At 39.5% G+C, this 24,032-nt stretch overlaps 3 protein-coding genes across 5 annotated transcripts in view; all 3 read left to right on the plus strand.

Annotated features, from left to right (window-relative positions):
* Positions 1-8,099, plus strand: part of pex7 (peroxisomal biogenesis factor 7) — a 54,474-nt gene extending 46,375 nt beyond the window's left edge. For both annotated transcript variants that reach the window (XR_013817624.1, XM_079831130.1), the window contains exon 10: positions 7,178-8,099. Coding sequence is in view for 1 of the 2 variants with exons in the window: in XM_079831130.1 (XP_079687256.1) it covers positions 7,178-7,243 (66 nt within the window). In the remaining variant the exon portion in view is untranslated. The remainder of the gene's footprint in view (positions 1-7,177) is intronic.
* Positions 8,100-9,793: 1,694 nt separating this feature from the next.
* Positions 9,794-12,052, plus strand: slc35d3 (solute carrier family 35 member D3). Its single transcript, XM_079832149.1, has 2 exons — positions 9,794-10,239; positions 10,995-12,052. Exons 1-2 carry the CDS (start codon positions 9,804-9,806, stop codon positions 11,819-11,821), a joined length of 1,263 nt encoding a protein of 420 aa, XP_079688275.1. The 5' UTR covers positions 9,794-9,803; the 3' UTR covers positions 11,822-12,052.
* A 5,226-nt stretch (positions 12,053-17,278) lies between these two features.
* pbk (PDZ binding kinase) lies at positions 17,279-23,518 on the plus strand. Of its 2 annotated transcripts, XM_079830869.1 has the most exons (8): positions 17,279-17,358; positions 17,538-17,611; positions 17,756-17,849; positions 17,948-18,087; positions 18,182-18,351; positions 22,494-22,623; positions 22,751-22,939; positions 23,034-23,518. In XM_079830869.1, the coding sequence occupies exons 2-8, from the start codon at positions 17,542-17,544 to the stop codon at positions 23,258-23,260; spliced, it is 1,020 nt and encodes a 339-aa protein (XP_079686995.1). In that variant the 5' UTR covers positions 17,279-17,358; positions 17,538-17,541; the 3' UTR covers positions 23,261-23,518. The 2 variants fall into 2 exon arrangements, with proteins under 2 accessions (XP_079686995.1, XP_079686996.1); XM_079830870.1 differs by lacking the exon at positions 17,279-17,358 and having other exon boundaries at positions 17,506-17,611; positions 23,034-23,507.
* Positions 23,519-24,032: the final 514 nt, after the last annotated feature.

Consider the following 24,032-nt stretch of genomic DNA (forward strand, 5'->3'; position numbering starts at 1 on the left):
TTATTGATCGAGAGAGTCCAGAGAATTGTCCTAGACTGGTTCGGTTTCCATCGGGCGAAAAACCAGGGACTAGTTCGCAAAAGTAGGTTTTGGACAAAATTCGACATAGCAGAAAATGTTCCCTGCCTACATCCAAATCGGAGATAGCCATTTTGTCTGCCTTGAGCCAAGGATTCCAACGATATAAGACACTTGATCCTGGGACAAACGGCCTAAGAGTTATGAGCAATTTTGAACTTTTGGTTGCTGTAGCGCCACCTATGGGCCATTCGGGGTCATACTCTGATAGGTTGTCCCCAAACTGAGGCCTACCATCTGGCCAGGTTTCATGTCTCTAGGCCTTACGGTTTGGCCTGCACGATGCGTTTTACGAATCCTTACAATTACAATAGGGTTTCAGCATTTCATGCTTGAACCCCTAATAAGAATGAAGGCTTTTTGCCAGTTATAGCGCCACCTATGGTCCGATCTCCATGAAACTGTGCATGCTTCCTCACCATGTTCTGACACATATGCTCATCAATTTTGGTGAAGTTCTGAGTTTTCATTTGGGATTAATAGGCTTTTTAGTGTATTTTGCCACGCCCCTTTCTTAAATGACCCTGTTACAGCCACCCAAATGCCAAAGTTCAACTTTTTTTTGATAATTATTGATCTAGAGAGTCCAGAGAATTGTCCTAGACTGGTTCGGTTCCGATCGGGCGAAAAACCAGGGACTAGTTCGCAAAAGTAGGTTTTGGACAAAATTCGACATAGCAGAAAACTTTCCCTGCCTACATCAAAATCGGAGATAGCCATTTTGTCTGCCTTAAGCCAAGGATTCCAACGATATAAGACACTTGATCCTGGGACAAACGGTCTAAGAGTTATGAGCAATTTTGAACTTTTGGTTGCTGTAGCGCCACCTATGGGCCATTCGGGGTCATACTCTGATAGGTTGTCCCCAAACTGAGGCCTACCATCTGGCCAGGTTTCAAGTCTCTAGGCCTTACGGTTTGGCCTGCACGATGCGTTTTACGAATCCTTACAATTACAATAGGGTTTCAGCATTTCATGCTTGAACCCCTAATAAGAAGGAAGGCTTTTTGCCAGTTATAGCGCCACCTATGGTCCGATCTCCATGAAACTCTGCATGCTTCCTCACCATGTTCTGACACATATGGTCATCAATTTTGGTGAAGTTCTGAGTTTTCATTTGGGATTAATAGGCTTTTTAGTGTATTTTGCCACGCCCCTTTCTTAAATGACCCTGTTACAGCCACCCAAATGCCAAAGTTCAACTTTTTTTTTGATAATTATTGATCTAGAGAGTCCAGAGAATTGTCCTAGACTGGTTCGGTTCCGATCGGGCGAAAAACCAGGGACTAGTTCGCAAAAGTAGGTTTTGGACAAAATTCGACATAGCAGAAAACTTTCCCTGCCTACATCAAAATCGGAGATAGCCATTTTGTCTGCCTTGAGCCAAGGATTCCAACGATATAAGACACTTGATCCTGAGACAAACAGTCTAAGAGTTATGAGCAATTTTGAACTTTTGGTTGCTGTAGCGCCACCTATGGGCCATTCGGGGTCATACTCTGATAGGTTGTCCCCAAACTGAGGCCTACCATCTGGCCAGGTTTCAAGTCTCTAGGCCTTACGGTTTGGCCTGCACGATGCGTTTTACGAATCCTTACAATTACAATAGGGTTTCAGCATTTCATGCTTGAACCCCTAATAAGAAGGAAGGCTTTTTGCCAGTTATAGCGCCACCTATGGTCCGATCTCCATGAAACTCTGCATGCTTCCTCACCATGTTCTGACACATATGGTCATCAATTTTGGTGAAGTTCTGAGTTTTCATTTGGGATTAATAGGCTTTTTAGTGTATTTTGCCACGCCCCTTTCTTAAATGACCCTGTTACAGCCACCCAAATGCCAAAGTTCAACTTTTTTTTGATAATTATTGATCTAGAGAGTCCAGAGAATTGTCCTAGACTGGTTCGGTTCCGATCGGGCGAAAAACCAGGGACTAGTTCGCAAAAGTAGGCTTTGGACAAAATTCGACATAGCAGAAAACTTTCCCTGCCTACATCAAAATCGGAGATAGCCATTTTGTCTGCCTTAAGCCAAGGATTCCAACGATATAAGACACTTGATCCTGGGACAAACGGTCTAAGAGTTATGAGCAATTTTGAACTTTTGGTTGCTGTAGCGCCACCTATGGGCCATTCGGGGTCATACTCTGATAGGTTGTCCCCAAACTGAGGCCTACCATCTGGCCAGGTTTCAAGTCTCTAGGCCTTACGGTTTGGCCTGCACGATGCGTTTTACGAATCCTTACAATTACAATAGGGTTTCAGCATTTCATGCTTGAACCCCTAATAAGAAGGAAGGCTTTTTGCCAGTTATAGCGCCACCTATGGTCCGATCTCCATGAAACTCTGCATGCTTCCTCACCATGTTCTGACACATATGGTCATCAATTTTGGTGAAGTTCTGAGTTTTCATTTGGGATTAATAGGCTTTTTAGTGTATTTTGCCACGCCCCTTTCTTAAATGACCCTGTTACAGCCACCCAAATGCCAAAGTTCAACTTTTTTTTTGATAATTATTGATCTAGAGAGTCCAGAGAATTGTCCTAGACTGGTTCGGTTCCGATCGGGCGAAAAACCAGGGACTAGTTCGCAAAAGTAGGTTTTGGACAAAATTCGACATAGCAGAAAACTTTCCCTGCCTACATCAAAATCGGAGATAGCCATTTTGTCTGCCTTGAGCCAAGGATTCCAACGATATAAGACACTTGATCCTGAGACAAACAGTCTAAGAGTTATGAGCAATTTTGAACTTTTGGTTGCTGTAGCGCCACCTATGGGCCATTCGGGGTCATACTCTGATAGGTTGTCCCCAAACTGAGGCCTACCATCTGGCCAGGTTTCAAGTCTCTAGGCCTTACGGTTTGGCCTGCACGATGCGTTTTACGAATCCTTACAATTACAATAGGGTTTCAGCATTTCATGCTTGAACCCCTAATAAGAAGGAAGGCTTTTTGCCAGTTATAGCGCCACCTATGGTCCGATCTCCATGAAACTCTGCATGCTTCCTCACCATGTTCTGACACATATGGTCATCAATTTTGGTGAAGTTCTGAGTTTTCATTTGGGATTAATAGGCTTTTTAGTGTATTTTGCCACGCCCCTTTCTTAAATGACCCTGTTACAGCCACCCAAATGCCAAAGTTCAACTTTTTTTTGATAATTATTGATCTAGAGAGTCCAGAGAATTGTCCTAGACTGGTTCGGTTCCGATCGGGCGAAAAACCAGGGACTAGTTCGCAAAAGTAGGCTTTGGACAAAATTCGACATAGCAGAAAACTTTCCCTGCCTACATCAAAATCGGAGATAGCCATTTTGTCTGCCTTAAGCCAAGGATTCCAACGATATAAGACACTTGATCCTGGGACAAACGGTCTAAGAGTTATGAGCAATTTTGAACTTTTGGTTGCTGTAGCGCCACCTATGGGCCATTCGGGGTCATACTCTGATAGGTTGTCCCCAAACTGAGGCCTACCATCTGGCCAGGTTTCAAGTCTCTAGGCCTTACGGTTTGGCCTGCACGATGCGTTTTACGAATCCTTACAATTACAATAGGGTTTCAGCATTTCATGCTTGAACCCCTAATAAGAAGGAAGGCTTTTTGCCAGTTATAGCGCCACCTATGGTCCGATCTCCATGAAACTCTGCATGCTTCCTCACCATGTTCTGACACATATGGTCATCAATTTTGGTGAAGTTCTGAGTTTTCATTTGGGATTAATAGGCTTTTTAGTGTATTTTGCCACGCCCCTTTCTTAAATGACCCTGTTACAGCCACCCAAATGCCAAAGTTCAACTTTTTTTTTGATAATTATTGATCTAGAGAGTCCAGAGAATTGTCCTAGACTGGTTCGGTTCCGATCGGGCGAAAAACCAGGGACTAGTTCGCAAAAGTAGGTTTTGGACAAAATTCGACATAGCAGAAAACTTTCCCTGCCTACATCAAAATCGGAGATAGCCATTTTGTCTGCCTTGAGCCAAGGATTCCAACGATATAAGACACTTGATCCTGAGACAAACAGTCTAAGAGTTATGAGCAATTTTGAACTTTTGGTTGCTGTAGCGCCACCTATGGGCCATTCGGGGTCATACTCTGATAGGTTGTCCCCAAACTGAGGCCTACCATCTGGCCAGGTTTCAAGTCTCTAGGCCTTACGGTTTGGCCTGCACGATGCGTTTTACGAATCCTTACAATTACAATAGGGTTTCAGCATTTCATGCTTGAACCCCTAATAAGAAGGAAGGCTTTTTGCCAGTTATAGCGCCACCTATGGTCCGATCTCCATGAAACTCTGCATGCTTCCTCACCATGTTCTGACACATATGGTCATCAATTTTGGTGAAGTTCTGAGTTTTCATTTGGGATTAATAGGCTTTTTAGTGTATTTTGCCACGCCCCTTTCTTAAATGACCCTGTTACAGCCACCCAAATGCCAAAGTTCAACTTTTTTTTGATAATTATTGATCTAGAGAGTCCAGAGAATTGTCCTAGACTGGTTCGGTTCCGATCGGGCGAAAAACCAGGGACTAGTTCGCAAAAGTAGGTTTTGGACAAAATTCGACATAGCAGAAAACTTTCCCTGCCTACATCAAAATCGGAGATAGCCATTTTGTCTGCCTTGAGCCAAGGATTCCAACGATATAAGACACTTGATCCTGAGACAAACAGTCTAAGAGTTATGAGCAATTTTGAACTTTTGGTTGCTGTAGCGCCACCTATGGGCCATTCGGGGTCATACTCTGATAGGTTGTCCCCAAACTGAGGCCTACCATCTGGCCAGGTTTCAAGTCTCTAGGCCTTACGGTTTGGCCTGCACGATGCGTTTTACGAATCCTTACAATTACAATAGGGTTTCAGCATTTCATGCTTGAACCCCTAATAAGAAGGAAGGCTTTTTGCCAGTTATAGCGCCACCTATGGTCCGATCTCCATGAAACTCTGCATGCTTCCTCACCATGTTCTGACACATATGGTCATCAATTTTGGTGAAGTTCTGAGTTTTCATTTGGGATTAATAGGCTTTTTAGTGTATTTTGCCACGCCCCTTTCTTAAATGACCCTGTTACAGCCACCCAAATGCCAAAGTTCAACTTTTTTTTGATAATTATTGATCTAGAGAGTCCAGAGAATTGTCCTAGACTGGTTCGGTTCCGATCGGGCGAAAAACCAGGGACTAGTTCGCAAAAGTAGGTTTTGGACAAAATTCGACATAGCAGAAAACTTTCCCTGCCTACATCAAAATCGGAGATAGCCATTTTGTCTGCCTTAAGCCAAGGATTCCAACGATATAAGACACTTGATCCTGGGACAAACGGTCTAAGAGTTATGAGCAATTTTGAACTTTTGGTTGCTGTAGCGCCACCTATGGGCCATTCGGGGTCATACTCTGATAGGTTGTCCCCAAACTGAGGCCTACCATCTGGCCAGGTTTCAAGTCTCTAGGCCTTACGGTTTGGCCTGCACGATGCGTTTTACGAATCCTTACAATTACAATAGGGTTTCAGCATTTCATGCTTGAACCCCTAAATATATATATATAGTCGCGCAACAAGTTAATTATTATGGGAGAGCAGGGAGGGAAGCAAGCAACAGAAACACGTCATGAAAGAGATGTCTGTCACCATAGCTCCATCATGCGTCCCCTCCCAGACCATTAATGAACTGATGGACTGCAGTAGGCGTGTTGAAAGTGTGTGTGCGTCCTCCGTGGGTCACAAGCAACTTGGCTGGAAAAAGCATCCTGTTTTTGTCAATTTCCTTCTCCTTCAATTTCTGCCGCACTTCATAGAAGTCTCGCTGTTGTTTATATACTTCAGCCGATAGATCCGGGTGGAACCTGATGCTGTTATTCTTGTAGATCAACTGGCCTTTTGCTCTTGATGCTCTCCATACGCGCTCCTTGTCTCGGTAGTTTAGAAACTTCTCAATGAAAGTTCGCGGGGAGGCAGTGGGGGCGCTCTTCAATCCGGTAATGCGGTGAGCTCTCTCCAATATCACCGGCGGCTGCACACTTAGATTTTAGGTTAACCATTTTTCCATAAAAGCACAAGAATCCGTCCCCTCCTCCTTCTCTGGTATGCCCACGATTCTCATGTTATTGCAACGGCTTCTGTTTTCCAGATCATCTTCCTTCGTTTCCAAAAACTTCACCTTTCTTTCCAACGCGCTGACTTTTGTCTGCAGGCCGCTAATTGAATCCTCCGCCGAGGATACCCGTTCTTCAGCCTGTGTGATGCGCCCGTTGCACTCGTGTATGTTCGCCTGAACATCCTTAATAGCCGTTAACACACCACTAATTTTTGTATGAAAGTCATGTTTGAGGAATTTGATGGCTTGCATAATATCAGCGCTGGTTATATCGTTCACCTGCGCGCTGTCCGTGTCCACCGACATGGCGTCTCCTTCACTGTCTTCGGGTTCTGAGACACTTTCCTCGCTAGCTTGAAAGTCCAGAGAGTTAAGCGATTTCTTATACTTGTGGGCATGTTTAACTTACAATGACATTGTGGTTGACTTTAAGTAGTTTTACAATAGAAGTTGGGCGATTTTGCAGCGATAATCTGAAGTTCAGCGACGGAGCGGGGAGAAGTGCTGCCGTTCAGCTCGACGCCATAACCGGAAGTCTAGCCTGGACTTTTTAAATAGAACTCTGATTATATTCGCATTTTCAGAATCCGACTCAGGATCTCAGGGGTGTCCAAAGTCGGTCCTGGAGGGCCACTGTCCTGCAGAGTTTAGCTCCAACTTGCCTCAACACAGCTGTCTGGGAGTTTCTTGTATGTCTAATAAGACCTTGATTAGCTAGTACAGGTGTTTTTAATTGGGGTTGAAGCTAAACTCTGCAGGACAGTGGCCCTCCAGGATCAGGATTGGACACCCCTGATCTAAATGATACAGTCAAACCGACGACTTTGTAGAAAAATAAATAATTTCAGTATGTTAACCTATTCTATTACACCTAATAATCAAAATAATGAAATGGCATCATACCATAGATTGCCTGACGCAAAGCTTCTAATGTCCTTAGTTAATGATCACATTTTTACATTTCATGGATGCCTTTGTATTTGTGTGACTGTGGCCTTTTTTTCTTTTTTTACAGGTTGTAGACTGCTCTTGGGATGAGATTGTAAAAATCTTCACCCCTTCATGCCTGGCCGCCCAATAGGAGTTGATGCACCATAGAAAGATGGGGCCGCAAGGTACGGGGGAGTCACGACTCTGTTTTAATCACAGGTGCAGAGTTTGCCAAGATTTCACTGCAGTTTTCCTAATGACGCTATTAAAGGAGAACCCGTGGGACGCATCGGGAGCATTGCATCGGGAGCGCGGTACAGAGGATGGGGAATCTCATGCTGTCACTTAGTGAAAAAACTGCTCGCTTTTGAGAGTGCGATGTTGTTATAGTGTTTTTTAAGTGTCAAATCAAACTAAGTGAGATTACCTTAATCAGTGAGTGCCTTGTTGTTGTCTAAAGCTCATTGGTAAATGTAGTATGTATTGTTGCCAGTTTGTTAACCCTTAAATGCATGAATGTTTTGTCAATCATTATTACATATTCCGGATCTATATTTAACACGGTCGCAATAATATAAAACTCTCCTGATTTTAGAGTAACAATTACAAAAGAATAAAATCAAGCTTATTTTGTTACCTTTTGGAGCTTGGAGGAGTTCAGTTTGAGCAGATGTTTTATACCATCATCACTGTCCTCGTCAGAGCTCATTTCCCAGTACATTCAGCATCTGGCTCATATTTGCCATCTCAAACATATTCTCAAAAAAATAATTTTCAACATCTTCTTAATCAGTATTTTGATCGCTGACAGCCCCACCATCAAGTGACAGGGACACTTATATTTGATTGCATTCAATACTTTCTCTGCAGTAAATCACAGAGCCATTTCAAGTTTTGCTGATTATGCTTCCTATTCTTTTGTTATTTGCCTGCGGTAACTATGAGCGTCACTTCATCATTGTGTATCAGACACTGCCATCTTATGGAATAAATGTGAATTGCACTTATTCAGTCGTCAAAGATTCAATTATTTTTGTGCAGAAATAATATACTCGCACTGTTACACACCTCGGGTTGTTAGCGACCCTATACAATTTTTACAACAAATGAATGGGAAAATAGGCATTCTTTTATCATTTTTCTTGTTATATTGTCTACAATTAATTGTTTGAGGAGTACTAAGAAGGTTGACATTCTGAACATTGATGAACATTCAACAAAAATGAACATTTTTAACATTGCCTCCAACACTGTGTACAGTGTAGTTTAAATTATAGCAGACAAATAGGTGAGTATTTAATCAAAGTTTGAGCACATAGTGATTGTTGTTTGTTTTATTTCACTTGGGGCAAAATATAGGAATAAAAAAAGTAAAAGAAATAATAACTGGCTTAACCTTTTTTTGGTTGAAAATACTAACGTGTAATATATACATGTACACCATGCATTCATATAGTCTAAGTTGTATAGAGCAGGGGTTTTCAAACTTTATGATGCCAAGGACCCCCAAATATAATGAACCTTTATGAGGGACCCCCTTCCTAAAATCCATCTATTTTAATGTACAAAAAAACAGTTAAACTGTTAGATAAATAGTAAGCGTGACATTATAAATACAACATATTGTTTCCCAACTTAAATTGGCTATTAATGTTGGATGTATAAACCCGAAAAAGAATGTTTTTAATTAAAAATGATTTGTATAAGCAACTTTCACAATAAATGTATGCAAGCAGTGTAGTACATACTGTGTTAAGAAAACTGCCTTACAACCCCAGTGAGCGAGATAAAGGGGACTATAGTGAGAAAAACTCACTAGAAAGATACAAAGCAAACATATACAATTCTGAAATGTATATGGCAAGAAAGGGGAGAAACATTTAAAAATGAAACCGTTTGAATATTCGGTAGACTTTATCCATTTTTGCTTTTTCTTTTTCTTTTCTGAAATTTTCTGGGGACCCCTTAGAACCTTCTGAAGCAGTTTGAAAACCCCTGGTATAGAGGCTATCGATTTTCCAAAGGCTTGTTATCCAAATGACCTTGAATCTCCAGAACTGATATGAAGCCTTTGAAATTGTAAACAAAAAGTTTTGAAGCTCAAACTGTGACTTTAGATATTGCTTCCATGTTCAGGGAGTTTGACTATACAGATCATTTTAGATGCGCGATCTGTTCTTGTACAGCCAACCTTAGAAAAAACAATAAAAACAATGATTTAACCCATTTTATTAAGCTGGGTTTAATAAGAGAAACATCCAAAATGTTGAAGGCTCCAGCAGGGTCTGTGTTACAGATACATCATTTAGAATCATAAATGTTTAGCAACCATTGTAATTTTTTATTTCACTTAGGAAATATGCCTTGGGCATTAACATCTTAATACATTGCAGTTCGCGCATTGGTTTACAGATCTAAATTGCGCACAGCTTGTTTTGTGTTTACAACTGCACTACATCGAAGGAGAAATAATAGTGTAAAGTACATCAAAGTAAATGGATTGGCTGCAGTTGACTCCAATTCAATCATTGTACAGAGAAGGATGCAGTCGGAGCTGCAGCGCGTGTCGCATTTATTCAGCAGCGCTCAGCGCGTGTGTTGTGTGAATTACGCGCGAGCGAGAGGAGAGTGCACGTGAATATTCAGCAGTGAACTCAGAGCTCAGTGCGTAATAAGGAGACGCCGGGAACCCCCAGTCTGCGAAGGAAGACATGGAAGTTTGCAAAGGACGTTTGCTGGGCATTTCGGTGGCCGTCGCTCATGGATTCTTTTCGGGATCGCTAAATATTTTGTTAAAAGTCCTCATTACGACGTATAACTTCACGTATCTGACTTTAATCCAGTCTCTGACCAGCGGCACTGCGGCTCTCACATTAGAGGTGCTGAGGAGACTGGGCAAGATAGATATACCACCCTTCAGCCTCCAGTTAGTGAAAGTTTTTGCGAGTGTCTGTATTTTGTCAACTTTGCAGTCCACGTTAACCCTCTGGTCTCTCAAGGGACTGAGTTTACCCATGTATGTTGTGTTTAAGCGATGCTTGCCCTTGGTAACGTTAGGGATTGGAGTGTGTGTGCTGAAGAATGGGTTCCCATCACCTGGGGTGATAGCAGCAGTTCTCGTCACCACTGGAGGAGCAGCACTGGCTGGTAGGAATATTTTGGACATTTATAGATAATATATTAGTTTTTCATTTAGAAGCTTGTCATTTATTCCAGGTTATATTTATAATGTATAAGTATTTGCACATATACCTTAAAAAAAATTTGAACATCACCGCTATTGCCAGGGAAGTGATAGTTTACCACTATAGGGTCATGTTGTCACACTATGCTGAGGTAAATTTTCACCAATAACCTATCATTAAACAGCTTATTAGGTTTTCAGCTAATTTAAACATAATTCATGAAACAGCAAAAATGTTGAAAATAAATATTGTAATTAATGTATATGTTTGCAGCATGTAAAACACATTTATGCACAAAATCCCTAGTCCTGTGCAGTTAAAACTACACTAGTTTTTACTTTTATTAACCAACAGCTATATGATTTTAGGTTTGAGGATAAAGATTATAAAGACTACTCTAGTTTAATTTGTTCTTGTTTAATTTATTATAATTTGATCTAGATTTACATACATTTGTGTAATTGGTTCTTTGAATCAAAACCTATACAGCCAGTGTGACAATTTGCCCCGGTTTGATAACTAGCCCTCCATAAAGTCAAAATATAGTATCCAGTATAGAATTAGAATTACAAATAACTATGCTAATCTTGCCTAATTGATTCTGGGCTATGCATGTGATGTCGGCATGAAATATGTCTCATACAGAGTTTCATTTTAATGACCATAAATCATGTATGGCGCAGTAACTTTGCACCGCTTCGTTCTGTTCTTGTGCAGGTGCTGGAGATCTAACAGGTGACCCTTTTGGCTACGTGACTGGCGTTTTAGCTGTGATTGTCCACGCCTCCTATTTGGTACTCATCCAAAAAGTGAGTGCAGACAGTGATTACGGGCCACTCACGGCTCAGTACACCATTGCAGTGGTGGCTTCTCCTGTTCTCTTCATCTGCTCCATTGTAAGCATGGATGCCATTGATATGTGGACATATGAAGGTTGGAAGAACCCGTACATCACAGTAATCTTCTTTATCTGCATTCTCATTGGCTGTGCGATGAACTTTACCACACTGCACTGTACCTATATCAACTCGGCCGTCACCACCAGTTTTGTGGGGGTGGTCAAGAGTATAGCTACTATCACTGTGGGCATGCTGGCCTTCAGTGACGTGATGCCAACCAGACTGTTTGTGGCAGGCGTGGTTGTCAACACCATCGGCTCCATCACCTACTGTGTGGTGAAGTATCACGAAACCAAAAAGAAGCTGGCCTACCAGGATATGGAGTCCGCTAAAAATGAAGAACTTCCAGGAGAACCTTATGTGGAACCAGCCAAACCTGATGGAGATATGGAAACTGTTCCAAATGATCTGGAGAACGTCCCCAATGGTAGCCTGATGGCATCAGCTGACGGCAATGATCAGGGTCCCGTTCGTGAGAATAAAGTAGCAGAGTCCATAGAATTAGAAAGACCGGGGGTCTCATCAGAGGATCTTACGAGACAATCTCTGAGCGACAGTTACGTAGGGGTCTGGAGATCCGTTCGCACCTTAAAGTTCTTTAAGAAAGACACTTTACTTGATAATATGGAGGTCCAAAGTCCTTGATGGTTGGTTTCCCGAAGTGCATGTTAATTGTGAAAGTATTGTTGAAAACTGATGGTGTGAACAATGTTTGCCTTTTTCTCTCCCGAACATGATTTTATGAAAAACATTTATTTTTTATAAAAAGGTATAGTCTGTTTGTACATTAGAGGGAGTATAATCACACGACATTGAGGAATCCCCTATAACAGATGTGCCAATTTATTGACTTAAAATAAAAGATCCTTTTATTTTAGGATCAATTTGAAATGACTATTGGGGGGGACAAAAAAATCTAATATCTTAATAGGGATAGTCCACCCAAAAATGAAAGTTCTGTCATTATTTACTCACCCTAATATAGTTCTAAACCTGTGTGACTTCCTGTGTTCTGTGGAGCATAAATAACCAACCAATTTCTGTTCCCATTGACTTCCATATGGACAAAGAAAAATATATAATGGGAACCAAAACTGTTTGGTTAACAACATTCTTCAAAATATCTTCTATTGTCTTCCACAGAATAAATAAATGCTTACAGGTTTGAAATGACATGAGGGTAAATTAAAGGGATAGTTCACCCAAAAATGAAAATGACCCCATGATTTACTCACCCTCAAGCCATCCTAGGTGTATATAACATTCTTCTTTCAGACGAAATCAGAGTTATATTAAAAAATGTCCTGGCAAATCCAAGCTTTATAATGGTAGTGAATGGCAGCCCAAAAAAGTGCATCCATCCATTATAAAAGTAATCCACACGGCTCCGGGGGGTTAATAAAGGCCTTCTGAAGTGAATCGATGAGTTTGTGTAAGAAAAATATCCATATTTAAAACTTTATAAAGTAAAATAGCTAGCTTCCGCCAGACCGCCTTCCGTATTCACCTTGCGAAGAAAGTGTTACACCTCTCGCAGTTCAAAATGCTTACACTACGTCCGACGTCATCGGCGTGCCAGTTAAGCTTTCTTCATAAGTTGAATACGGAAGGTGGTCTGCCGGAAGCTAGCTATTTTACTTTATAACATGGTAAATATGGATATTTTTCTTACACAAACCCATCGATTCACTTCAGAAGGCCTTTATTAACCCCCCGGAGCCGTGTGGATTAATTTTATAATACATGGATGCACTTTTTTGGGGCTTCAAATTTTGGGCTGCCATAATAATGCTTGGATTTGCCAGGACATTTTTTAACTCTGATTGTATTCGTCTGAAAGAAGAATGTCATATACACATAGGATGGGTTGAGAGGGTGAGTAAATTATGGGATAATTTTTCATTTTGGGTGAATTATCCCTTTAAATACAGAATTGTCATTTTTTGGGGGGTGGAGTATCCATTCCTTTAATTAAATTGGACTGTTTTTTTTTTTTTTTTTTTTTTGAATGATTATTTATGTTTCTATGCACGCAATGTCTGTGCCTGTATACTGTGTTTTGTCTACGAATGCAATTCTTGAATAGGAGGCATTGGATTTTCCCATTTGCATGTAGTATGCGGAATTAATTTAAACAGATTTTACATCGAAATTATGATCTTTGTGTTTCATCTTTAAAAACAAGTATGAGATAAAACTGTGCAATCATTTAAATTCCTCTTTAACATCTGGGATACAGCCAATATAGAGATGGAGATATTTCATCATATATCGTATATCAGTGGTTCACAATTGGTGGGTCACAATCTAGAAGTTGATTCTGTCAACTGGGACAAAAAATATTTGATCCAATAATAACATTCAGCTAAACTTATACAATTGCACAGTTAAAGGAGTAGTTCACTTTAAAATGAAAATTAGCCCATGATTTACTCACCCTCAAGTCATGCTAGGATTATATGACTATTCTTTCTTAAGAACACAATCGGAGTTATGTTAATAAATATCCTGACGCTTCCAAGCTTTATAATGGCAGAGATGGGGTTCATTGAGTTTGAAGCTCAAAAAAGTGCATCCATCCATCCGGGGGGTTAATAAAGGCCTTCTGAAGTGAATCGACAGGGTTTTGTAAGAAAAATATCCATATTTAAAACTTTATAAAGTAAAATATCTAGCTTCCACCAGACCGCCTTCCGTATTCAACTTATGAAACAAGCGTAACTGGCGCGACTTATCACTAGGACGTATTGAGAGGTTTGAACTGCGAGAGGCGATACACTTTCTGCGTACATTGAATACGGTGGTCTGGACTTGCCCCATCGATTTACCTCGGAAGGCCTTTATTAACCCCCCGGAGTCGTGTGGAGTACGTTTATTATGGGTGGATGCACTTTTTTGTGCTTCAAACTCAATGAACCCCATCTCTGCCATTATAAAGCTTGGAAGTGTCAGGATATTTATGAACATAACTCGGATTGTGTTCATCAGAAAGAAGAAAGTCATATACGCCGATGGCTTGAGGAGCAAATCATGGGGTAATTTCATTTCTACTACTCCTTTAAGACAGCCAATGCTACTCATTTTTGATTTATTTTGCCAAATTAAGCAGAAGAAAACATTGACAGGTTGTGTGACGTGCCTTCAATCTCAATACAATTATACAAGGGGAAAAAAATATGACAAGTGACTAAATATTGATTCTCTTGCAGCAAGGATAAATGTGTTTTGAGCTGTCCATCATGTGCTGTGGATTATTGTCATGGCGAGAATAGGAAATCAAGAGACAAGAAAAAACAAAGCCTTTTGGGGATCTGATCACATCAGAACAAATCATCAACTTGCAACAAATGCAACTTTTTATGTTTTCTTTGGGGGGGGGGGGGGGGGGTCGGTACTGTGTTGGGTTGCCACTTTTTGTTGAATTTAAAATCTGAGTACTGACACAGCTGAGAACCAGTAATATTGAAGTCAATATCTATCGAGCTTGTGTTAGCTGACTTCACCAAATGTAATGCTCTGTTCATTTGAGTGGGTTCCTATCAGCAAAAGCAGACCACCATCAGCACCGGTTCTTTAGGGATTGCTACTGAAAATGCGAAACAAATATAAGCATTTCTTTATGTAACACAGTTAACATGCCTCTTTAGTGTACTTGCTAAAACAAGAGTACATCGGTTGCTTTCACAGTCAGCACTTTACGGTGGGATAATACATCAAAAGGTGCGTTTCAATACATATTTTTTTTTGGTTTGTTAGCATTTATTTTCAGTCTGAAAAGCATCTCCTTCCCAGCTCACAGGGACATTCTCAGAACGTTCTGGCAAGGTTCTCTTGAAGTTATGAACAAACGTTTGTCCAGTAACGTTAATACAATGTGCATTCAAAGCTATCTGGTCTTTAATAATGTTCTCAAATCGTCAATGGAACGTTTTTTTTCCCCTGAAACATTAGTTGGACGTTCACCTAACGTTTTTTAAACGTCACTTGGTCAGGGAACATTCCATTTTATAATTTTGCAAACGTTATTTTTGAATGTTCCCTTAACGTTCACATAACCAATACATTTTTTTACATTTAAAAACTGGCTGTTTGACTTAACTAAATTTCAGAACAGTATTATATGTTAAACCACAGAGCAACATAAGAGTGTACTGGAGAACATTCATGTTAAACTCTCCATGGCTTTCCTTCCATTTAAAATCATCTTTGCCTGACAATGAACAAGTAAAAACAAATAAACTTCTCATGAGTACCAGGTGCTTTTGTTATAATTTTTCAGTTATAATAGATAGCACAGCATGGAGTATTATCTTCATTTTGCTCGAGGCACAGTACAAAAGACAATTTGCCAGACAATAGCACAAGCCCTCAAAGCCAATATAAAAAGTTAATGTCATGCTTGAAGCCATGTGTGGAAAAGATGTGCTTTGTGATCTTGTACTGATCGTGTTTCATACTTTTCATGACACATTTGTTTGGTTTTATGTTCCCATTTTTAAAATGATTTATGGTCTGTGAAAATTTAATTTAAAATTCAATGGTCAGATATGTCCAGGACAGATTGTTCTTTATGAATGGCAACAGCTGATTTCCTCCCCATCACAGCAATATGAAGTGCAGGACATCTGTATTTTTCATTCAGGTAGGCTATATATTTCGTTTTGAACAGGAATTTGGGTCATTGCTGTTTTATGGAGCATGCTTCTCCTCTGATCTTTTTTTCTTTAATCAGCACATTCATATCATGGATGTAAGTGATTTGCATATCTCTACCTAATCAGGCTGGAGTTCATTTCTTTGCCTTCGAGTGTGTTTTATTCTCTCACTTCTTGAATACAAAAGCTTGAAAAATGGAAATCTGCAGTGAAACACAAAAAGAAAATGAAAGCATGTTTGTCCAATGGGCCACTTAGTTATGCCTTGGCATAGCAGAAACCAAAAGAAGATATTTTGAAGAATGTCTGTAACCACCAAACCATTGACTTCCATAGTCATTTTTTCCATATACGGGGGTCAATGGTTCATCAACTGTTTGGTTACAGGCATTCATCAAAATATCTTCTTTTGTGTTGAGCAGAAGAAAGAAATTCATACAGGTGTGGAACAAGTTGAGGGTGAGTAGATGATGACAGAATTGTCATTTTTGGGTGAACTATCCCTTTAAGGCAATTCCCATGGATACATGATGCCACCTAGTGGACAAAGGTGAGTCTATTGCATTTGTTCGCATAACATTTTAGCATTTTTATGATATAAATAAGCTGTTGTGTAGCACTTTAAATCATTATATTATGCGCAATACACCAGTGTATGTACTTTTACAATTATATGTATAAAATACATATTATGTTTCTAATTTCAGTTAGTCTACAATTAGCCTAATGTGCGCAATTTTTTCACTTTTACCTAAAGAAATGACAAAAATCTTCTGAAATAAAAGACGTCTCATTTAAAATATTTATGAAAAGTAATAATAGTAGGCTTTAGAAATAATATTTAAACAACACTAAAATTAAAAAATAAAGATTAAAGCTATTTAAAAAGGTCCGTTTAATTTTTGTGTGATTTTGTCTTTTTTATTCGTTTTTATTGGTTTGATTTAATGTTTTTTTTTCATATTCGTTCAAGTCAAGTCATCCTTTATAGAACATTTAAAAACATCAGAAAGGCATCCAAAGGACTTTAAAGATCAAACAAGATAAAAAATTAAGTTATATTTAAGTAATTAAATATAAAACATAATCTAAATAGCTACAACGGCATATATTTTATCAGCTTCGAAACGTATTCAGTAATCTATTCAAAAGCCACAGAAAAAAGATGTTCACGCAAAAATGAATGTTGTTTCAACTTTATTTGTATTAACAAAAATGTTTTAATAGTTTTAGTTTTAACATATAACCCTAAATAATGCTAATTATATCCATCGAATATTCATTATCATGCAATGTGTTATTATATCTTTATCTATTTAGTAATAAATAATGTTATAACAATCCAACGTGATTAACAAATGTTGAGTAACACACTGGAGAATAATAAGGAAAAGGAACTGAAGAAATAAACGAAAACGCACGTAATCAGTTTTGTCCCTCTACGGACACTGTAGTTTGACGTCATCCTAAGCGGTGCAATTTGAAATACGGGCGCGGTTTTCAGCATCTCTGAAGTTCATATCTAATGTAATTAAAACTTTTGTACATTATCTATATGTGTCATATTACAACTTACGAATTTTTGTTTGATGTCTTTTGTTTAATTGGTTGTGTATAGCGTCGTTAAACGTGTGTGCCGTTCGTCGTTTTGTCGTACGGATTGTGTAATGTAAACACAAATATGATCTTTTATTGTTTAATTTTAGACAAATGGAGGCCAGCAAAGACTTACCTAGTGCCTTTAAAACGCCTTGCAAGCCTGCAAAAGTGAAAAGTCCAGGTAGAGTGATCTTTAATACGTCTGATACTATAATAATTGCACGTTATATTGGTTTTCTCATCATCAAGATGGTTTTACATCCCATCTCCATGTGTGGTGGTTGGTTAAGGTCGCTAATAATGTCTTGAATGTATTGTTTATCAGTCAGTGCATGCGGAACCCCAGTCACCATTCCTGCCTCTCCCTTCATGAAGAAGCTCGGCTGCGGGACTGGAGTTAATGTCTATCTCATGAACAGGTACAATCTTACAAACATAATATTTGATGCATCTGTGTGCTACCAACTCCATGTTAGTGTAATGGACACATTTAAATCTATGGCAATATTTACACCAGGATGGGCAAGCAGACTCATTCACCATGGGCCATTAAGAAGATCAACAGCAAGTGTGCATTAAGTCAAATGAATGTTTATCAGAAGCGTCTGACCGAGGAGGCAAAGATCTTAAAAGACCTGCACCACCCCAATATTGTTGGCAAGTATTTCTTTAAAAGTTACAGGTAAAGGTACATATGAAGATTATAGGCCAAACATCTTTTTTTTAATTCTTTCCCCTGTGTTTTTTTAAGGCTTCAGAGCTTTTACCACAGCAAAGGACGGCTCTAAGTGTTTAGCGATGGAGTACGGTGGAGAGCAGTCTCTGAATGACCTCATTGAGAAAAGGAAAGATGAGGGTCTACAGGCATTTCCTGTGGCCACTATTGAAAAAGTGGCTCTTCACGTCGCACGTGGTTTACAGGTATGGTTGTGAAATCAGTCATTTGTAAATTTACTGTTAAGGCCCATTCACACCAAGGACGATTACTATTTAACTATAAGATATAGTGTTAAAATTGATGGGGGGGGAGTCAGAATTGCTAGACATAGTCCCATATTTTCACGCAATTTTGAGTTTATTATTGAGTCAGTTTATATCTCGCCATTTTGACTTGATTTAGAATTTGGACTTTAAATCTTGCAATTCTGTCTTTAAATTTCGCATTTTTGATTTTATTTCTCAGAATTTGGACTTTATATCTTGCAAGTTGGACTTTGTATCTCGCAATTCTGACTTTATTTCTCAGAATTGTGACTTGCAATTCGGACTTTGTAACCTGCAATTGTGAGTTTATATCTCATAATTCCATTCTGAGAATAAAGTAAAAATTGCAAGCTATCAAGTCACAATTCTGAGAAATAAAGTCTGAATTACGAGTTGTAAACGTCACAATTACAGCGGCAGATGATATAACTGCAGCACGTACTTATAATACACAGCGATATTGTGTGTACGTGTAGATGCTGTTATTGTTATCGTTCTTGGTGTGAGCTGTACTTAAAGGGTTAGTTCACCCAAAAATGAAAATTATGTCATTAATTACTCACCCTCATGTCGTTCGACACCCGTAAGACCTCCGTTCATCTTCGGAACACAAATGAAGATATTTTTGTTGAAAGCTGATGGCTGAGAAAGGCTTCAGATAGGCCTCCATTGGCATTCAGTACATTTACACTCCCAAGACCCATAAAAGGCACTTAAAACGTCGTTACAAAGTCCATCTCACCACAGTGACTCTACAATAATTTTACGATGCGACGACAATAGTTTTTGTGCGCAAAAAAAAATCAAAATAACACCTTTATCCAACTTGTTCTTGTCTTCCGTGTGTGCCTCCACGACGCATGCGCGAGAATATGACGTTGCGCCGGGGTTCGGGAATCCATGAAATGCACACTTTAAACCCATTTTGAGAACACCGCTGAGACCTAAAGCACGATCAATGTAGAATTCAACAGCTTAAATACGCGCGTCTTCCTCTGCTTGTAAACAAATCCCTTCTGGGTCATGTGTCCAAACGCTGGATCTGCGTCTTATTCTCGCGCATTTGCCGTGGAGGCACACATGGAAGACAATAACAAGCTGGATAAAGGTGTTATTTAGATTTTTTTTTTGCGCACAAAAACTATTGTCGTCGCATCGTAAAATTATTGTAGAGTCACTGTGGTGAGATGGACTTTGTAACGACGTTTTAAGTGCCTTTTATGGGTCTTGGGAGTATTAATGTACTGAATGCCAATGGAGGCCTATCTGAAGCCTTTCTCAGCCATCAGCTTTCAACTAAAATATCTTCATTTGTGTTCCGAAGATGAGCGGAGGTCTTACGGGTGTCGAACGACATGAGGGTGAGTAATTAATGACAGAATTTTAATTTTTGGGTGAACTAACCCTTTAATGTTCATCATCATGGGGGGGGGGGGGGGGGGGTTGAAGTGTTTTCAACAACAATGTTCCTGTTTGCCATTATCGTTGTAGTTGTGGTGTAGGCTCTACTGTTTTTTTACATTTTAGAAAGATATTTATACAGTTGTTATCAAAATTATTCAACCCCCATTGCGAATCAGGTTTATTGGCAAAATTGACAGACTTTTCACTGTTTCACAAAATCAAACAAAAGTAATTGAAACAAAACAAATATTTCAAGTGGTTTCCCCAAATTCAACTGAAAATGCAACTTTTAATGACTTCTGCAGTCTCAAAATTATTCAAACCCCTGAATTGAATCCCTCACAACAGCACAAATCTGCAAAACAGGTGCTGTCTCAAGCACTTGTTAGAAATCTGGCTAAGTCAAAAGAATGGCCTAAAAAGCTGAGATGTCATCATCCTTCACAAGCAAGGAACAGGATACAAAAAGATAGCGAAGGCTCTAAATGTTCCCTGACACAGTTCGCAAGTTCAAAGTTAAAGGGTTCGTTCACCCAAAAATGAAAATTCTGTCATTAATTATTTAAGCTTGGAACATACTCTGCAAGAACAAAGAAATTTGTTAGTTTTCTCGAGGTGGCAAGAACAAGAACAAAAGTTTGTTCTGGCCAGGACATTCCATACTCCACGAGAAAAGCAGGTGCCGAACATCTCCGTTTCTCTGCATTAACCCCGCGCACTTTAAAATTCTGACCAATCACACAATAGTTCTCGGACACCCACAAGAAAAAAGTTATTCTCAGACGATGTGTTGAGAACGAGCTGCGAGAACTCCCAAACCAGGACTTCGAGAACAAAATTACGTCATTTTGTTCTCGCAGCCCTGGGAGCGAGAACTTTTTTCTCTGTTCTTGCGGAGTATCTAGTGGCCTTTACCCTCATGTCGTTCAACACCCGTAAGACAAATTAAGATATTTTCGATGAAATCCGATGGCTCAGAAAGGCCTCCATTGGCAGCAATGACTTTTCCTCTCTCAAGACCCATAAAAGGTACTAAAGACGTCGTTAAAAAGTCCATCTCACTACAGTGGTTCTACAATAATTTTATGAAGCGGCGAGAATAGTTTTTGTGTGCAAACATAAAATCGAAATGGCGACTTTATTCAACTTTATTCTGGGCCTCTGACGAGAACTCACGAAGCACCACGACGCATGCGTGAGAGTAGAGCCGGCGTTCTGACACATGACTCGGAAGCGAGGAGCTTTGTTTACAAGCAGAGGAAGATGCGCTTTATCTAAGCTGTTGAATTCTACATTGATTGAGCTTTAGGTCTTGTTGTAGTGCTCAAAATGGTGCTAAAGTGTGCATTTCCTGGATGCCCGAACATTCTCGTTGCATCATAAAATTATTGTAGAACCACTGTAGTGAAATGGACTTTTTAACGACGTCTTCTTTAGTACCTTGTATGGGTCTTGAGAGAGGAAATGTCTTTGCTGCCAATGAAGGCCTTTCTGAGCCATCTGATTTCATGACAAATATCTTCCTTTTTCATTCCGAAGATGAACAAAGGTCTTACGGGTGTCGAATGACATGAGGGTGAGTAATTTAATGACAGAATTTTCATTTTTGGGTGAACTAACCCTTTAAAGGAACAGCGGTTATAGTACCTGGACAGGGCAGAAAAAGGAAGCTATCAACGGCTGCAACCATATTTCTGAGAAGACCGGTTCAGAAAAACCCTCAAATGACTGCAAAAGACCTGCAGCAAGACTTGGTGGCAACAAGCACTGAGGTTTCAAGATGCACACTAGGGTGCGTACTAAACGCATGCCAGAACTAAGATGTACACCACTACTGACCCAAAAGCACAAGAAAAGTTGGCTCCAATTTGCTCAAAATCATAAATAATAAGCCACAGGAGTTTTGGGATTCTGTTCTGTGGAACTTTTGGGCCCTATGAATCAGCGGCATGTCTGGAGGAAGAAGAATGAAGCACACGCTGAAAAGAACACTGTCTACCACGGTTAATCATTGTGGTGGCTCAGTGAAGAAGCTGAATCTTGGGTGTCATTGGACCTTCCAACAGGACAGTGATCCCAAGCATACCTCGAATTCCACCAAGGCTTGGGTGCACAAGAAGTCCTGGAAGATTTTACAATGGCCATCACACAGTGACTTGACTTGAACTTGATGGAAAATCTCTGGTGGGATTTGAAGAAGGCGTTTGCAGCACGCAAACCCAACAATGTTACTGAACTGGAGGCCATTGCTCATGAGGAATGAGCTAGGATTCCTCACAAATGCTGCCAGAAGCTGTGTCTGGTTATATTGTTAGCAGCAGGTCATAACAGCAAAAGGGTGTTCTACGAAGTACTATAGATTTTGAGACTGACTGCAGAAGTCATTAAAAGTTGCATTTTCAGTTGAATTTGGGGAAACCACTTGAAACATTTGTTGTGTTGAGCTATTTCAATTACTTTACTATTTCAAAATTTCAGTTGCTGTTCATTGCAAACAGTCTGCACATTTTGCCAATGAACCCGATTTTCAATGGGGGTTGAATCATTTTGATTACAACTGTAACTACATTGTTATACGATAGTTATCATCCTTAGTGTGAACAGGCTTTTACTGCTTTTTCAAATGTAATTATGTAATCTCAAGCTCCTACTATGTTTTATTGTTGTTTTTTTAGTACCTGCATAATGAGAAAAAGCTTTTGCATGGAGACATGAAATCATGCAATGTTGTCATCAAGGGCGACTTTGAAAGCATCAAAATCTGTGACGTTGGTGTGTCACTGCCACTGGATGAAAACATGCAGGGTATGAAAACATTTCAACATGATTATTTTTCCTTCATGTGTTCATTAAAGACGTGTTTTTTTTGTACCTTTTTTTTATTTTTAGATCCCCTCTATTAAAGTATTATTTCAAACCTATCTTTCCTCAGTGAGCAATCCAAAGGCCCACTACATTGGGACGGAGCCATGGAAGCCTAAGGAAGCCTTGGAGGAAGGAGATATCACAGACAAAGCTGATATCTTTGCGTATGGACTCACGCTGTGGGAGATGATGACACTTTCTGTTCCTCACCTGGAGATGCTGGATACTGAGGGTGATGATGATGATGAGGATGATGGTAAAGTTACTGAAATCAAATCCATGTGCTATTTGTAATATCCTATAGTGAATAGATTTGCGCAGGTTCAAAGTGCCTTTTGTCTTTTTCTTAGATGACTCCTTCGGTTTTGATGAAGATGCATATTATGAGAGGCTGGGAACTCGACCGGCTTTGGATGAAGCCACTCTGGAAGGGTCTTACCAGAGGATGGTGGAGCTCTTCTGTCTCTGTACAGAGGAAGACCCTCATAAAAGACCCTCTGCAGCTCACATTGTTCAGGTGCTGGAATCCAACAACCAGCTTTCTGACAAAAACAGTGAGGTCATTGTAATTGATTAAATTTGCCGTTCCATTCCTTTCAATGTAAAGTATATTGGTATGTTTACAGGTTGGGTCTGATTTCTGTCTGCTTTTCTGTCTGTAATTTTTACTTTGTGAGCTGTCTCTTTGTCACATTGTAAATATTTTTCTGTTGAGGATTTAGTCACGTTACATATGTTCTTATGTACTCTAATGACGTTCAGACATGTTCTAGATACTGTATTTGTTATGGTGACATTTGAAATAAAGTGTCTATTTGAACTGGTATTTGTGTATAAAATCAGCACACATGACTCATTACTTGATGGGAATCAAGATGCATAACAAAATACTTTAAAATTTATGTTCAACATAAATGTCGGTTGCACTTTATTTTACAGCTTGTGTACTTGCCTAGTACTGGTTAATATAAGGTAACTACATGGGTTAGGTTTAAGAGTAGGTTCAGGGTTAGTACCTAGTTATTGTTAGTACACACAGTATGTACGTGCAGCGTTTATTAATTTTTGTTTAATAAAAAATACAACTCCATTTTTATTAGCTCAGGTCAACAGAAAATAAATACAATTTCTATTCACCACATTAAATGTATAAATAAGAAAAACAATGGCTGTCAATAGAATGAATTAATTGACCAGTATTCAGAAGTAAATGGTAAATTAGTCTTAATTCTAGTGTTTTATTTACGTTTTCCTTCCTTTTTCAATGGGAAATATCTGCCCTAAACTAAAGAATTTTGTTAATTCATTTAGACTGCTTGAATGCAAGGTTTTGTGGGCAGATGAATAGA

This window comes from Gobio gobio, assembly GCF_949357685.1.
Source record: "Gobio gobio genome assembly, chromosome: 12".
In the NCBI taxonomy this organism is placed as follows: Eukaryota; Metazoa; Chordata; class Actinopteri; order Cypriniformes; family Gobionidae; genus Gobio; species Gobio gobio.